Below are 18,254 nucleotides of genomic sequence, written 5' to 3'. Positions count from 1 at the left end.
TCTATCTCAGATTGGCGGGGTGTGACACCTGACATGCCGGCCGATCAGCTGTTGGCGGCGCTGGCGTCAGCTGGAGGTGATCAGTTGCAAAGCATAAATATGGCTCCGTCAAATGTATAGTGGCTGCAGCGGGGTACTGCTCAAATCAATAGACATGGATATGAAGTACCTGGCCATGGCCACTATACAGTTAACAGGACTGAATAGTTCCCCTCTACAGCGGAGCCCATCTGGCCACTGCTGACACCCAGAACAGTTAATCAGCAAGGGTCACACCTCCCCCGATCTGATACTGATTGGCTATTCTAAAGGTACCTTCACACTCAGCGACGCTGCAGCGATACCGACAACGATGCCGATCGCTGCAGCGTCACTGTTTGGTCGCTGGAGAGCTGTCACACAGACAGCTCTCCAGCGACCAACGATCCCAAGGTCCCTGATAACCAGGGTAAACATCGGGTTACTAAGCGCAGGGCCGCGCTTAGTAACCCGATGTTTACCATGGTTACCAGCGTAAACGTTAAAAAAACAAACAATACATACTTACCTTCCGCTGTCTGTCCTCCGGCGCTCTGCTTTCCTGCACTGTCAGCGCCGGTCAGCCGGAAAGCAGAGCGGTGACGTCACCGCTGTGCTTTCCGGCTGGCCGGAGCTGACACAGGATGCAGGAGGAGTGCAGAGAAGCACAGCGCCGGGGACAGACAGCTGAAGGTAAGTATGTAGTGTTTGTTTTTTTAACGTTTACGCTGGTAACCAGGGTAAACATCGGGTTACTAAGCGCGGCCCTGCGCTTAGTAACCCCATGTTTACCCTTTGTTACCAGTGAAGACATCGCTGGATCGGCGTCACACACGCCGATCCAGCGATGTCAGCGGGAGATCCAGCGACGAAATAAAGTTCTGGACTTTCCTCAGCGACCAACGATCTCCCAGCAGGGGCCTGATCGTTGGTCGCTCTCACACATAACGATTTCCTTAACGATATCGTTGCTACATCACAAAAAGCAACGATATCGTTAACGATATCGTTATGTGTGAAGGTACCTTTAGGATAAGTCACCAATGTAAAGTACCGGAGAACCCCTCTGATATAAATTCAGGACTTTTTTTCTGACCTATATGCTTGATAAAATATAAAAGTGCAGTGTGAACTTTGCCTAATCTGGAAAAAAATAATAGTATCCATCTATTTATCTATCTATCTATCTATCTATCTATCTATCTATCTATCTATCTATCTATCTATCTATCTATCCAATATCTATCTATCGATCTATCACATATCTATCTAATATCTATCCTATATCTATCTAATATCTATCCCATATCTATCTATCTATCGATCTTTCCCATATCTATCTATTTATCTATCTATCTATCTATTTATCTATCTATCGATCTATCCCATATCTATCTAATATCTATCCCATATCTATCTAATATCTATCCCATATCTATCTAATATCTATCCCATATCTATCTATCGATCTATCCCATATCTATCTATAGATCTATATCAGTCTACCACCCTACCCGTGCCCTCCGCTCCGCTGATGACCTCAGGTTAGCATCCTCAATAATCAGAACCTCCCACTCCCGTCTCCAAGACTTTACACGTGCTGCGCCGATTCTTTGGAATGCACTACCTAGGATAATACGATTAATCCCCAATCCCCACAGTTTTAAGCGTGCCCTAAAAACTCATTTGTTCAGACTGGCCTACCGCCTCAATGCATTAACCTAACGATCCCTGTGTGGCCTATACTAAAAAAAAAAAAAAAAAAAATTAATTAACTGGTTCATGCAGCTTTACATGAACACCCAAGCCTTACACTATGGCTGGTCCGAATAACTATAGCAATTGTTACCATCCACCTCTCGTGTCTCCCCTTTTCCTCATAGTTTGTAAGCTTACGAGCAGGGCCCTCACTCCTCTTGGTATCTGTTTTGAACTGTATTTCTGTTATGCTGTAATGTCTATTGTATGTACAAGTCCCCTCTATAATTTGTAAAGCGCTGCGGAATATGTTGGCGCTATATAAATAAAATTATTATTATTATTATTATTATATCTATCTATCGATCTATCCAATATCTATCTATCTATCCAATATCTATCTATCCAATATCTATCTATCTATCTATCTATCTATCTAATATCTATCCCATATCTATCTATCGATATATCCCATATCTATCTATCTATCTATCTATCTATCTATCTATTTATCTATCCAATAGATCTATCCAATCTATCTATCCAATATCTATCTATCTATCTATCTATCTATCTATCTATCTATCTATCTATCTATCTATCTATCCAATATCTATCTATCTATCTATCCAATATCTATCTATCTATCTATCTATCTATCTATCTATCTAAAAGTGCAGTGTGAACTTTGCCTAATCTGGAAAAAAACAATAGTATCTATCTATCTATCTATCTATCCTATATCTGTCTATCCAATATCTATCTATCTACTTATCTATCTATCCATCTATCTATGTGTGTAAATGGGTTAGTAACTGGCTTAGTGATAGAAAGCAGAGGGTGGTTATAAATGGTATAGTCTCTAACTGGGTCGCTGTGACCAGTGGGGTACCGCAGGGGTCAGTATTGGGACCTGTTCTCTTCAACATATTCATTAATGATCTGGTAGAAGGTTTACACAGTAAAATATCGATATTTGCAGATGATACAAAACTATGTAAAGCAGTTAATACAAGAGAAGATAGTATTCTGCTACAGATGGATCTGGATACGTTGCAAACTTGGGCTGAAATGTGGCAGATGAGGTTTAACAATGATAAATGTAAGGTTATACACATGGGAAGAAGGAATCAATATCACCATTACACACTGAATGGGAAACCACTGGGTAAATCTGACAGGGACTTGGGGATCCTAGTTAATGATAAACTTACCTGGAGCAGCCAGTGCCAGGCAGCAGTTGCCAAGGCAAACAGGATCATGGGGTGCATTAAAAGAGGTCTGGATACACATGATGAGAGCATTATACTGCCTCTGTACAAATCCCTAGTTAGACCGCACATGGAGTACTGTGTCCAGTTTTGGGCACCGGTGCTCAGGAAGGATATAATGGAACTAGAGAGAGTACAAAGGAGGGCAACAAAATTAATAAAGGAGATGGGAGAACTACAATACCCAGATAGATTAGCGAAATTAGGATTATTTAGTCTAGAAAAAAGACGACTGAGGGGCGATCTAATAACCATGTATAAGTATATAAGGGGACAATACAAATATCTCGCTGAGGATCTGTTTATACCAAGGAAGGTGACGGGCAGAAGGGGGCATTCTTTGCGTCTGGAGGAGAGAAGGTTTTTCCACCAACATAGAAGAGGATTCTTTACTGTTAGGGCAGTGAGAATCTGGAATTGCTTGCCTGAGGAGGTGGTGATGGTGAACTCAGTCGAGGGGTTCAAGAGAGGCCTGGATGTCTTCCTGGAGCAGAACAATATTGTATCATACAATTATTAGGTTCTGTAGAAGGACGTAGATCTGGGGATTTATTATGATGGAATATAGGCTGAACGGGATGGACAAATGTCTTTTTTCGGCCTTACTAACTATGTTACTATGTTACTATCTATCTATCTATCTATCTATCTATCTATCTATCTATCTATCTATCTATCTAATATATATCCCATATCTATCTAATATCTATCTATATATCTATCTAATATCTATCCCATATCTATCTATCTATCTATCTATCTATTTATCTATCTATCGATCTATCCCTTATCTATCTAACATCTATCCTATATGTATCTAATATCTATCCCATATCTATCTATCGATCTATCCCATATCTATCTATCCAATATCTATCTATCTAATATCTATCCCATATCTATCTATCGATCTATCTATCTATCTATCTATCTATCTATCTATCTATCTATCTATCTATCTATCTATCTATCCAATATCTATCTATCTATCTATCCAATATCTATCTATCTATCCAATATCTATCTATCTATCTATCTATCTATCTATCTATCTATCTATCTAAAAGTGCAGTGTGAACTTTGCCTAATCTGGAAAAAAACAATAGTACCCATCTATTTATCTATCTATCTATCTATCTATCTATCTATCTATCTATCTATCTATCTATCTATCTATCTATGTATCTATCCCATATCTATCTATCTATCTATCTATCTATCTATCTATCTATCTATCTATCTATCTATCTATCTATCTATCTATCTATCCCATATCTATCGATCTATCCCATATCTATCTATCCCATATCTATCTATCGATCTATCCCATATCTATCTATCGATCTATCCCATATCTATCTATCTATCTATTTATCTATCTATCTATTTATCTATCTATCGATCTATCCCATATCTATCTAATATCTATCCTGTATCTATCTAATATCTATCCCATATCTATCCATCGATCTATCCCATATCTATCTATCGATCTATCCCATATCTATCTATCGATCTATCCCATATCTATCTATCTATCTATCTACAGTGGGGCAAAAAAGTATTTAGTCAGTCAGCAATAGTGCAAGTTCCACCACTTAAAAAGATGAGAGGCGCCTGTAATTTACATCATAGGTAGACCTCAACTATGGGAGACAAACTGAGAAAAAAAAATCCAGAAAATCACATTGTCTGTTTTTTTAACAATTTATTTGCATATTATGGTGGAAAATAAGTATTTGGTCAGAAACAAAATTTCATCTCAATACTTTGTAATATATCCTTTGTTGGCAATGACAGAGGTCAAACGTTTTCTGTAAGTCTTCACAAGGTTGCCACACACTGTTGTTGGTATGTTGGCCCATTCCTCCATGCAGATCTCCTCTAGAGCAGTGATGTTTTTGGCTTTTCGCTTGGCAACACGGACTTTCAACTCCCTCCAAAGGTTTTCTATAGGGTTGAGATCTGGAGACTGGCTAGGCCACTCCAGGACCTTGAAATGCTTCTTACGAAGCCACTCCTTCGTTGCCCTGGCAGTGTGCTTTGGATCATTGTCATGTTGAAAGACCCAGCCACGTTTCATCTTCAATGCCCTTGCTGATGGAAGGAGGTTTGCACTCAAAATCTCACGATACATGGCCCCATTCATTCTTTCATGTACCCGGATCAGTCGTCCTGGCCCCTTTGCAGAGAAACAGCCCCAAAGCATGATGTTTCCACCACCATGCTTTACAGTAGGTATGGTGTTTGATGGATGCAACTCAGTATTCTTTTTCCTCCAAACACGACAAGTTGTGTTTCTACCAAACAGTTCCAGTTTGGTTTCATCAGACCATAGGACATTCTCCCAAAACTCCTCTGGATCATCCAAATGCTCTCTAGCAAACTTCAGACGGGCCCGGACATGTACTGGCTTAAGCAGTGGGACACGTCTGGCACTGCAGGATCTGAGTCCATGGTGGCGTAGTGTGTTACTTATGGTAGGCCTTGTTACATTGGTCCCAGCTCTCTGCAGTTCATTCACTAGGTCCCCCCGCGTGGTTCTGGGATTTTTGCTCACCGTTCTTGTGATCATTCTGACCCCACGGGGTGGGATTTTGCGTGGAGCCCCAGATCGAGGGAGATTATCAGTGGTCTTGTATGTCTTCCATTTTCTAATTATTGCTCCCACTGTTGATTTCTTCACTCCAAGCTGGTTGGCTATTGCAGATTCAGTCTTCCCAGCCTGGTGCAGGGCTACAATTTTGTTTCTGGTGTCCTTTGACAGCTCTTTGGTCTTCACCATAGTGGAGTTTGGAGTCAGACTGTTTGAGGGTGTGCACAGGTGTCTTTTTATACTGATAACAAGTTTAAACAGGTGCCATTACTACAGGTAATGAGTGGAGGAAAGAGGAGACTCTTAAAGAAGAAGTTACAGGTCTGTGAGAGCCAGAAATCTTGATTGTTTGTTTCTGACCAAATACTTATTTTCCACCATAATATGCAAATAAATTGTTAAAAAAACAGACAATGTGATTTTCTGGATTTTTTTTTCTCAGTTTGTCTCCCATAGTTGAGGTCTACCTATGATGTAAATTACAGACGCCTCTCATCTTTTTAAGTGGTGGAACTTGCACTATTGCTGACTGACTAAATACTTTTTTGCCCCACTGTATCTATCTATCTATCTATCTATCTATCTATCTATCTATCTATCTATCTATCTATCTATCTATCTATCTATCTATCCAATATCTATCTATCTATCCAATATCTATCTATCTATCTATCCCATATCTATCGATTGATCTATCCCATATCTATCGATTGATCTATCCCATATCTATCTATTGATCTATCCCATATCTATCTATTGATCTATCCCATATCTATCTATCGATCTATCCCATATCTATCTATCTAGCTATCTATCCAATATCTATCTATCTATCTATCCAATATCTATCTATCCAATATCTGTATATCTATCCAATATCTATCTATCGATCTATCCCATATCTATCTATCGATCTATCCCATATCTATCTATCAATCTATCCCATATCTATCGATCTATCCCATATCTATCTATCTAGCTATCCAATATCTATCTATCCAATATCTATCTATCTATCTATCTATCTATCTATCTATCTATCTATCTATCTATCTATCTATCCCATATCTATCGATTGATCTATCCCATATCTATCTATTGATCTATCCCATATCTATCTATTGATCTATCCCATATCTATCTATCGATCTATCCCCTATCTATCTATCTAGCTATCTATCCAATATCTATCTATCTATCCAATATCTATCTATCCAATATCTGTATATCTATCCAATATCTATCTATCTATCTATCTATCTATCTATCTATCTATCTATCTGTCTATCTATCGATCTATCCCATATCTATCGATCTATCCCATATCTATCTATCTATCCAATATCTATCTATCCAATATCTATCTATCTATCTATCTATCTATCTATCTATCTATCTATCTATCTATCTATCTATCTATCTATCCAATATCTATCTATCCAATATCTATATATCTATCCAATATCTATCTATCTATCTATCTATCCAATATCTATCTATCTATCTATCTATCTATCTATCTATCTATCTATCTATCTATCTATCTATCCACTTCAAAAAAAGCAGGCAGCACTCCATAGTCTTTTTGATGATATGCAGGATTTATTTAAACCCACATGTCTGTGCGACATTTCGGCTGCTGCCTGCTTTTTTTGAAGTGTATGGACTAGAGACAACCAGTGGACGGGCTGTCTGGGGGCTTTGCACCCGAAGATAAGTAAAGGGTTTGTGCTGTTCCTTTTTTTACTATTGCTTGTGCACCTTTTCCTACACACTTTTTCCTTCCACTCAACTTTCCATTAATATGCTTGGATACAGCACTCTGTGAACAGCCATCTTCTTTAGCAATGACCTTTTTGTGGCTTACCCTCCTTGTGGAGTGTCTCAATGCCTACCTTCTGGACATCCGTCAAGTCAGCAGTCTTCCCCATGATTGTGGAGCCTACTGAAACAGACTAAAGGACCTTTTCAAATGCTTAGGAAGGCTTTGCAGGTGTTTTTTTTTGTGAATTATTCAAATTTTCTGAGATAATGACTTTTGGGTTTTCATTGGCTGTAAGCCATAATCATCAACATTAACAGAAATAAACACTTGAAATAGATCACTCTGTTTGTAATGACTCTATATAATATATGAGTTTCACTTTTTGTATTGAAGAACTGAAATAAATTAACTTTTTGATGATCTTCTAATTTTGTGAGAAGCACCTGTAACTGCCATGCACCACTGCTAGGGGCTGGCGGCTATTTCTGGAGTTACTTGCGCCACTTTTGTAGCATAAATTATTGGACGGGCTTTGCCATGTCCTGTCCCGGGCCCGCTCCATCAATATTTTGGCACAGTTAACAGGGACTGGTGTAAAAATCCTAAAAGTTGCTACACTTTTGTGCAATCTGGAGCCACACAAATGATTTGCAACATTTAGTTTAGTTTTATTTCATAATTCTCGATATGCCTTCATGAATTGGGGCATATGTATTAAATATTCTCTTTTTTAAGTGAATTATCTAATAATATATCTCCATGAGATAAAGAAATTCAGAATGTAAAAGTGTCACTATTATACACTTAATTTCACAAGCCCGCACAACAGCACTACCATTAGCACATATAGGTGGCGCTGGCGAGACATTTGTTTCTTCTTTCAGAACTATTTTCCCTACGGGTTTATACAGATCACACATAATATTAAAGTTAGCTTTTCTTAGAAAATAATAGAATTTGTTTTAAAAGAATGTAACGTACTCAGTCCTGAAGTGAACTCTTCATAACTAAGATATCCTTTTTCTTCTTTGTTAAGTTCATCGAATAGTTCTTCTAAGACTTCGGTAGTGCAGAAAATAACTCCACTGATTCTCTGGAGAAGAAAAACAATTATAACATGAGGAATATCCTTACAGATATCTACAATCATTTGTCAGTCCATGCATGCTTGGGATCACAATGGTAGATCGTCATTATCCTTTTGATCTTTTGTGTGTTGTTGATTCTTGGGCCTCTTCCTGTTAATTATAGAAAAGTTATTGCTAAGTCCTCCTTTGAGATTTAAAGGGAATCTTCTACCAGATTTTGTCCAGCTAATCTGAGAGCAGCATAGCAGACAAAGACCCTGATTCCAGTGATATGTCATTTACTGGACTGTTAGTGCAGATTTGATAAAATCACTGTTTTCAGGTGATTGCCAGTGTGAGGACCCTTGACGTGAGTTGTGACCTTACCTATTTTGGCCACAATATCGACCAATACCTGATGCAATGTATTTATTTTGCACATTATTCATCTTTTCATTGTACTTTTTTTCCATTTTATGCAGGATGCAGCCAGGCCTTTTAATTTTTGTTGGTTAATTGAGGCATCTGTCTTGTGCACTTATATAAAGCTGGACAGCCCGACTGATCTAATAGTATGGGCGTCAATAGGCTGTAAGCCAGACACTGTGCATTACATGTATCTGTGTGCCTGGCGTCCTATGCAATCTCCATCTGGGTGCATGTTTAATACTACACAGACCCCCCCTCCATGATGGTAGGTGTGTGAGGGCTGTCTGCATCAGTATTTTGCAGCTGTGCTGCCCCCACCTTTATCACGGGGGTCTGCTCCATCCTGCTAGTGTATAGGTAGGGTTGAGCGAAACGGGTCGTTCATTTTCAAAAGTCGCCGACTTTTAGCAAAGTCGGGTTTCATGAAACCCGATCCGACCCCTGTGCGGGGTCGGCCATGCGGTACGCGACTTTCGCGCCAAAGTCGCGTTTCAATGACGCGAAAAGCGCCATTTCTCAGCCAATGAAGGTAAACGCAGAGTGTGGGCAGCGTGATGACATAGGTCCTGGTCCCCACCATCTTAGACAAGGGCATTGCAGTGATTGGCTTGCTGTCTGCGGCGTCACAGGGGCTATAAAGGGGCGTTCCCGCCGACCGCCATGTTACTGCTGCTGATCTGAGCTTAGGGAGAGGTTGCTGCCGCTTCGTCAGAAGCAGGGATAGCGTTAGGCAGGGTCCATTAACCACCAAACCGCTTGTGCTGTAGCGATTTCCACTGCCCAACACCACCTTCGGTGTGCAGGGACAGTGGAAGCTACATTTTTTTTTTTTTTCCTCAGCGCTGTAGCTCATTGGGCTGCCCTAGAAGGCTCCCTGATAGCTGCATTGCTGTGTGTACGCCGCTGTGCAAACCAACTGCTTTTTTCAAAGCACAAATCCTCTTGTTCCTTCCTTTCTGCACAGCTATCTTGTTTGTTTGTCCACACTTTTTATTTAATTTGTGCATCAGTCCACTCCTTATTGCTGCCTGCCATACCTGGCTGAGATTACTGCAGGGAGATAGTAATTGAAGGACAGTTCCTTTTTTTTTTTTTTTTTGTGGGAGATTAAGATTGGCATTTCTGCTAGAGTGCCATCCCTGTCTGTGTCATCTCTCACTCAGTGGGCCATAGAAAGCCTATTTTTTTTTTTTTTTGCTTGATTTGGGTTCTAAAATCTACCTGAAAAAATCACTACATCAATCAGTGGGAGAAAGATATTGGCCTCAGGGCTTGTGTGCCACTCCTGACTCCTGTGTGTGCCATCTCTCAGTCAGTGGGCCATAGAAAGCCTATTTATTTTTTTGCTTGATTTGGGTTCCAAAATCTACCTGAAAAAAATCACTACATCAATCAGTGGGAGAAAAATATTGGCCTCAGGGCTTGTGTGCCACTCCTGACTCCTGTGTGCATCATCACTCACTCAGTGGGCCATAGAAAGCCTATTTTTTTTTTTTGCTTTATTTGGGTTCTAAATTCTACCTGAAAAAATCAATAAATCAATCAGTGGGAGATTAATATTGGCCTTTGGGCTTGTGTGCCAGTCCTAAGCGTGCCATCTCTCTCACAAATAGTGGGCCATAGAAAGCCTATTTTTTTTTTTTTTTTGGTTTTATAAATTCTCCCTGAAAAAAAAAAAGGGAGATTAATATTGGCCTTTGGGCTTGTGTGCCAGTCCTAAGCGTGCCATCTCTCTCTCTCAGATAGTGGGCCATAGAAAGCCTATTTATTATTTTTTTTATTGGGTTTATAAATTTTCCCTGAAAAAAAAAAAAAAAAAAAGTGGGAGATTAATATTGGCCTCTGGGCTTGTGTGCCAGTCCTGAGCGTGCCATCTCTCTCACAAATAGTGGGCCATAGAAAGCCTATTTATTTTTATTTTTTTGGTTTTATAAATTCTCCCTGAAAAAAAAAGGGAGATTAATATTGGCCTTTGGGCTTGTGTGCCAGTCCTAAGCGTGCCATCTCTCTCTCTCAGATAGTGGGCCATAGAAAGCCTATTTATAATTTTTTTTTATTGGGTTTATAAATTTTCCCTGAAAAAAAAAAAAAAAGTGGGAGATTAATATTGGCCTCTGGGCTTGTGTGCCACTCCTGACTCCTGTGTGTGCCATCTCTCAGTCAGTGGGCCATAGAAAGCCTATTTTTTGTTTTATTTGTTTTCTAAATTCTCCCTGAAAAAATCATTTTATTTTATTTGGTTTCTAAATTCTTCCTGAAAAAATCATTTTATTCTATTATTTTTTTTTTCTAAAGTCTCCCTAAAAAAAAAAAAAAATCAGTGGGAGATTAATATTGCCCTTTCTGCTTTGTGTGCCAGTCTTGACTCCTGGGTGTGCCATCTCTCTCTCTCTCTCCAATTGTGGGCCATAGAAAGCCTATTATTATTTTTGCTTGATTTGGGTTCCAAAATCTACCTGAAAAAATCACTACATCAATCATTGGGAGAAAAATATTGGCCTCTGGGCTTGTGTGCCACTCCTGACTCCTGTGTGTGGCATCTCTCACTCAGTGGGGCATAGAAAGCCTTTTTTTTTTTTTTTTATTTGGTTTCTAAATTGTCATTGGAAAAATCATTTTATGTTATTTGGTTTCTAAATTCTTCCTGAAAAAATCATTTTATTTTATTTTGTTTCTAAAGTCTCCCTGAAAAAACAAAACAAAAAAAAACAGTGGGAGATTAATATTAACATTTGTGCTTCAGTGACAGTCCTGCGTGTGTGGCATCTCTCTCATTTGGTGCCACCAAAAACAGAGTGTGTAACATTGTGCCTGATTTTCGTTGTGGTCTCACCCACCTGTAATGGGGTAGCTAAATCATATTGAAGTTATAGCTCACCGTGTAAGTTGTGTGACAGCAACAAATACCGTTAGTTTGGTTACGTTTTTAAAACAATGAGGAAGTCTGGTGGAAGAGGTCGTGGCCGGGGGCGTTCATTGTCAGCTGGTAATGAGGGTAGTGGTAGTGGTGGAGCATCAGGTGGTCGTGGGAAAAAAAATATTGCACCTAAGTCTGGAGCTGTGGAGCCAGGTTCGTCGTCTGGCTACACAAGGCCTCGAACGCTCCCTTTTCTGGGAGTAGGAAAACCGCTTTTAAAGCCGGAGCAGCAAGAGCAAGTTTTGGCTTATCTTGCTGACTCAGCCTCTAGCTCTTTTGCCTCCTCTCGTGAAACTGGTAAATGTCAAAGCAGCGCATCGTTAGTGGATGTTCACGGTCAGGGACAAGTCGCTTCCTTGTCCTCTTCAGCAAAAACAACAACAGAGAAGAATGCAGCAGGCGACACAACGGGTTACTCCATGGAGCTCTTTACACATACCGTCCCTGGCTTAGAAAGTGAAGCAGTTAACAGTCCATGCCCATTACAAGTTGAATCTGACATGGAGTGCACTGATGCACAGCCACAGCCAGACTACTATGCTGGTCCTTTGACTCAGACCACAACATTGCCCTCGCAGGGTAATGATCAAGAATCAGACCCTGATGAGACTATGTTGCCCCATCACGAACGCTATACCACTGACCGACACGGTGACACAGACGAAGTTGCACACGAGCTACAAGAAGAGGTAATAGATGACCCAGTTCTTGACCCCGATTGGCAGCCATTGGGGGAACAGGGTGCAGGCGGCAGCAGTTCTGAAGCGGAGGAGGAGGGGCCGCAGCAGGCATCAACATCGCAACAGGTTCCATCTGCCGGGCCCGTATCTTGCCCAAAACGCGTGGCAAAGCCAAAACCTGTTGGAGGACAGCGTGGCCATCCGGTTAAAGCTCAGTCTGCAATGCCTGAAAAGGTATCCGATGCTAGAAAGAGTGCAGTCTGGCATTTTTTTAAACAACATCCAATTGATCAGCGCAAAGTCATCTGTCAAAAATGTTCAACTACCTTAAGCAGAGGACAGAATCTGAAAAGTCTCAATACAAGTTGCATGCATAGACATTTAACCACCATGCATTTGCAAGCTTGGACTAACTACCAAACGTCCCTTAAGGTTGTAGCACCCTCGGCCAATGAAGCTAGTCATCAACGCAACATCCCTTCCGGCAGTGTAGGGCCACCATTTTCCGCACCACCTGCAGTATCTGTGCAGGTTTCTTTGCCAGGCCAAAGCAGTCAGGGTCAGGGAATCACCAGTTTCGTAGTAGGAAACACTGCATCTAGGGCACCGGCGGCAACAATACCATCTCCCACCGTCTCTCAGTCTGCCATGTCCACCGGCACCCCTGCTAGTTCCACGATCTCCAGTTCTCCAGTCCAGCTCACCCTACATGAGACTATGGTTAGAAAAAGGAAGTACTTAGCCTCGCATCCGCGTACACAGGGTTTGAACGCCCACATAGCTAGACTAATCTCGTTAGAGATGATGCCCTACCGGTTAGTTGAAAGCGAAGCTTTCAAAGCCCTGATGGACTACGCTGTACCACGCTACGAGCTACCCAGTCGACACTTTTTTTCCAGAAAAGCCATCCCAGCCCTCCACCAGCATGTTAAAGAGCGCATTGTCCATGCACTCAGGCAATCTGTGAGCACAAAGGTGCACCTGACAACAGATGCATGGACCAGTAAGTATGGCCAGGGACGTTACGTGTCCATCACGGCACACTGGGTGAATGTTGTGGATGCAGGGTCCACAGGGGACAGCAAGTTTGGGACAGTTCTGCCTAGCCCATGGTCTAGGAAACAGTTGGCTGTAGCCGTTCGCACCCCCTCCTCCTCCTCCTCATTCTCCTGCAGAAGCGAGAGCTCGTCCACAGACCGCAGTAGCACAACCACTCCATCCGCAGCTGCCACTGTTGCACACCAGGTCTCCCATTATGGGGCAGCTACTGGCAAACGTCAGCAGGCTGTATTGGCTATGAAGTGTTTGGGCGACAACAGACACACCGCGGAAGTTCTGTCCGAGTTCTTGCAGAAAGAAACGCAGTCGTGGCTGGGCACTGTAGATCTTGAGGCAGGCAAGGTAGTGAGTGATAACGGAAGGAATTTCATGGCTGCCATCTCCCTTTCCCAACTGAAACACATTCCTTGCCTGGCTCACACCTTAAACCTGGTGGTGCAGTGCTTCCTGAAAAGTTATCCGGGGTTATCCAACCTGCTCCTCAAAGTGCGTGGACTTTGCTCACATATCCGCCGTTCGCCCGTACACTCCAGCCGTATGCAGACCTATCAGCGTTCTTTGAACCTTCCCCAGCATCGCCTAATCATAGACGTTGCAACAAGGTGGAACTCAACACTGCACATGCTTCAGAGACTGTGCGAACAGAGGCGGGCTGTTATGTTTTTGTGGGAGGATACACATACACGGGCAGGCAGTAGGATGGCAGACATGGAGTTGTCAGGTGTGCAGTGGTCGAAGATTCAAGACATGTGTCAAGTCCTTCAGTGTTTTGAGGAATGCACACGGCTGGTTAGTGCAGACAACGCCATAATAAGCATGAGCATCCCCCTAATGCGTCTGCTGATGCAAAGTTTGACGCACATAAAGGATCAGGCGTCTGCAGCTGAGGAAGAGGAAAGCCTTGATGACAGTCAGCCATTGTCTGGCCAGGGCAGTGTACAGGACGAGGTAGCGGGCGAAGAGGAGGAGGAGGACGAGGAGGATGATGGGGATGATTATATTTTTAATGAGGAAGCTTTTCCGGGGCCACTGGAAATTGTTGGCGCGGCAAGGCCGGGTTCTGGTTTTCGGAGGGACACAAGTGACGTGGATTTGCCTGAAACTGCCCCTCAACCAAGCACAACCGCAGATTTGAGAACTGGAACTCTGGCCCACATGGCGGATTACGCCTTACGTATCCTCAAAAGGGACACACGCATTACTAAAATGATGAACGATGACGATTACTGGTTGGCCTGCCTCCTTGATCCTCGCTATAAAGGCAAATTGCAAAATATAATGCCACATGACAACTTGGAAATAATATTAGCAACCAAACAATCAACTCTTGTTGACCGTTTGCTTCTGGCATTCCCTGCACACAGCGCCCGTGATCGTTCTCACACGAGCTGCAGGGGCCAGCAGACCAGAGGTGTTAGAGGGGCAGAAATCAAAAGTGGCGTTGGCCAGAGGGGTTTTCTGACCAGGTTGTGGAGTGATTTTGCTATGACCGCAGACAGGACAGGTACTGCAGCATCAATTCAAAGTGACAGGAGACAACATTTGTCCAGTATGGTTACAAACTATTTTTCATCCCTTATCGACGTTCTCCCTCAACCGTCATTCCCATTTGATTACTGGGCATCCAAATTAGACACCTGGCCAGAATTGGCAGAATATGCATTGCAGGAGCTTGCTTGCCCGGCAGCTAGTGTCCTATCAGAAAGAGTATTCAGTGCTGCTGGTTCAATACTAACAGAAAAAAGGACTCGTCTGGCTACCCAAAATGTAGATGATCTAACCTTCATTAAAATGAACCACAACTGGATTTCGAAATCTTTTGCCCCACCTTGCCCGGCTGACACCTAGCTTTCCTATGAAAAGGTCTTGCCTGTGGACTATTCTGAATCACTTTTCCAATCTCGTAATTTTCTGCACCTGATTGTCCAGCATACGACATGTTTACACCTCACTAAATGGCCAAACTTCCCACACGGGGCCGTGGTATCGCCACTTGGCGCCAGCACCCGTGAGAGTGCTGTTTGTCTGAAGAGGTGGGTGTGCCCGCTTTTGGTCGACGGCACTGCCACTGGGTCCCTCATAGTACAATAAAGTGTCTCTGGCGGTGGTGGTGCGCACCCAACGTCAGACACACCGTTGTAATATGAGGGGCCCTGGGCCTGTACCGCCGGCCACAAGAGAGTTCCCCCCCCAGCTCAAACAGTGCTCTACCACTTGCAAAATTATCTCTCACAGCTCCACCAATGTTTAGTCTATGCGCTGACATCCTTCAATGCCTGGCACTGACAATACCATTGTATTGACATTTTTGTTATGTTAGGCCTTCGAAGCCTGTCTGCGGTCCCTCCTTCCACTAGGCCTCCACTGACCATTGTACTGCTGCCCGTGTACCCCTGGAACCAATTTTAAATTGCCAACAGCCCTATTTATTTATGTTAGGCCTTCGAAGCCTGTCTGCGGTCCCTCCTTCCACTAGGCCTCCACTGACCATTGTACTGCTGCCCTTGTACCACTGGAACCAATTTTAAATTGCCAACAGCCCTATTTTTTTATGTTAGGCCTTCGAAGCCTGTCTGCGGTCCCTCCTTCCACTAGGCCTCCACTGACCATTGTACTGCTGCCCTTGTACCACTGGAACCAATTTTAAATTGCCAACAGCCCTATTTTTTTATGTTAGGCCTTCAAAGCCTGTCTGGGGTCCCTCCTTCCACTAGGCCTCCACTGACCATTGTACTGCTGCCCGTGTACCCCTGGAACCAATTTTAAATTGCCAACAGCCCTATTTTTTTATGTTAGGCCTTCGAAGCCTGTCTGCGGTCCCTCCTTCCACTAGGCCTCCACTGACCATTGTACTGCTGCCCTTGTACCACTGGAACCAATTTTAAATTGCCAACAGCCCTATTTTTTTATGTTAGGCCTTCGAAGCCTGTCTGCGGTCCCTCCTTCCACTAGGCCTCCACTGACCATTGTACTGCTGCCCTTGTACCACTGGAACCAATTTTAAATTGCCAACAGCCCTATTTTTTTATGTTAGGCCTTCGAAGCCTGTCTGGGGTCCCTCCTTCCACTAGGCCTCCACTGACCATTGTACGGCTGCCCGTGTACCCCTGGAACCAATTTTAAATTGCCAACAGCCCTATTTTTTTATGTTAGGCCTTCGAAGCCTGTCTGTGGTCCCTCCTTCCACTAGGCCTCCACTGACCATTGTACTGCTGCCCTTGTACCACTGGAACCAATTTTAAATTGCCAACAGCCCTTTTTTTTATGTTAGGCCTTCGAAGCCTGTCTGCGGTCCCTCCTTCCACTAGGCCTCCACTGACCACACCACTGCTGCCCGTGTACCCCTGGAACCAATTTAAAATTGCCGACAGCCAGCCCAATTTTATTACGTTAGGCCTTCGAAGCCTGTCTGCGGTTCGTTCTTTCTACTACTACTACACTGACCAGGCCACTGCTGCCCGTGTTCCCCTGGAACCAATTTAAAATTGCCTACAGCCATCTGTTATTATGTTAGGCCTTCGATGCCTGTTTGCGGTCACTCCTTCCACTAGGCCTCCACTGACCACACCACTGCTGCCCGTGTACCCCTGGAACCAATTTAAAATTGCCTACAGCCAGCCCAATTTTTTTATTTTAGGCCTTCAATGCCTGTCTGCAGTCCGTTCTTTCTACTACTACTACACTGACCAGGCCACTGCTGCCCGTGTTCCCCTGGAACCAATTTAAAATTGCCTACAGCCATGTGTTATTATGTTAGGCCTTCGATGCCTGTCTGCGGTCACTCCTTCCACTAGGCCTCCACTGACCACACCACTGCTGCCCGTGTACCCCTGGAACCAATTTAAAATTGCCTACAGCCAGCCCAATTTTATTATGTTAGGCCTTCGAAGCCTGTCTGCGGTCCGTTCTTTCTACTACTACTACACTGACCAGGCCACTGCTGCCCGTGTTCCCCTGGAACCAATTTAAAATTGCCTACAGCCATGTGTTATTATGTTAGGCCTTCGATGCCTGTCTGAGGTCACTCCTTCCACTAGGCCTCCACTGACCACACCACTGCTGCCCGTGTACCCCTGGAACCAATTTAAAATTGCCTACAGCCAGCCCAATTTTTTTATGTTAGGCCTTCGAAGCCTGTCTGCGGGCCGTTCTTTCTACTACTACTACACTGACCAGGCCACTGCTGCCCGTGTTCCCCTGGAACCAATTTAAAATTGCCTACAGCCATCTGTTATTATGTTAAGCCTTCGATGCCTGTTTGCGGTCACTCCTTCCACTAGGCCTCCACTGACCACACCACTGCTGCTCGTGTACCCATGGAACCAATTTAAAATTGCCTACAGCCATCTGGTATTACGTTAGGCCTTCGATGCCTGTCTGCGGTCACTCCTTCCACTAGGCCTCCATTGACCACACCACTGCTGCCCGTGTACCCCTGGAACCAATTTAAAATTGCCTACAGCCATCTGTTATTATGTTAGGCCTTCGAAGCCTGTCTGCGGTCCTTCCTTCCAATAGTTCTCCACTGACCAGACCAATGCTGGCCGTGTACCCCTGGAACCCAGCTGAAAGTGCATGTAGCCTCCTTTTTTTCTTTGTTTTATATTTACAAAGCCCAGATGAACTACGCTGTGCAACGGTTCAAGCTACCCAGTCGACATTTCTTTTGCGAGAAAAGCCATCCCAGCCCTCCAGCGGCATGAAAAAGTCTGCATTGTCATAGCATTCAGGCAATCAAACAGTAGAAAGGTGCA

General features: G+C 43.2%; 1 protein-coding gene across 2 annotated transcripts in view; it reads right to left on the bottom strand.

Moving 5' to 3' along the window:
- LOC138673100 (EF-hand calcium-binding domain-containing protein 4B-like) overlaps positions 1-18,254 on the bottom strand; it is a 237,268-nt gene that overhangs the window by 179,467 nt on the left and 39,547 nt on the right. For both annotated transcript variants that reach the window (XM_069761704.1, XM_069761705.1), the window contains exon 3: positions 8,330-8,441. In XM_069761704.1, coding sequence (XP_069617805.1) covers positions 8,330-8,441 — 112 coding nt within the window. The remainder of the gene's footprint in view (positions 1-8,329; positions 8,442-18,254) is intronic.

Source organism: Ranitomeya imitator, chromosome 3 (genome assembly GCF_032444005.1).
Source record: "Ranitomeya imitator isolate aRanImi1 chromosome 3, aRanImi1.pri, whole genome shotgun sequence".
NCBI classification, from domain to species: Eukaryota; Metazoa; Chordata; class Amphibia; order Anura; family Dendrobatidae; genus Ranitomeya; species Ranitomeya imitator.
This window is presented reverse-complemented; position numbering and strand designations above follow the sequence as displayed.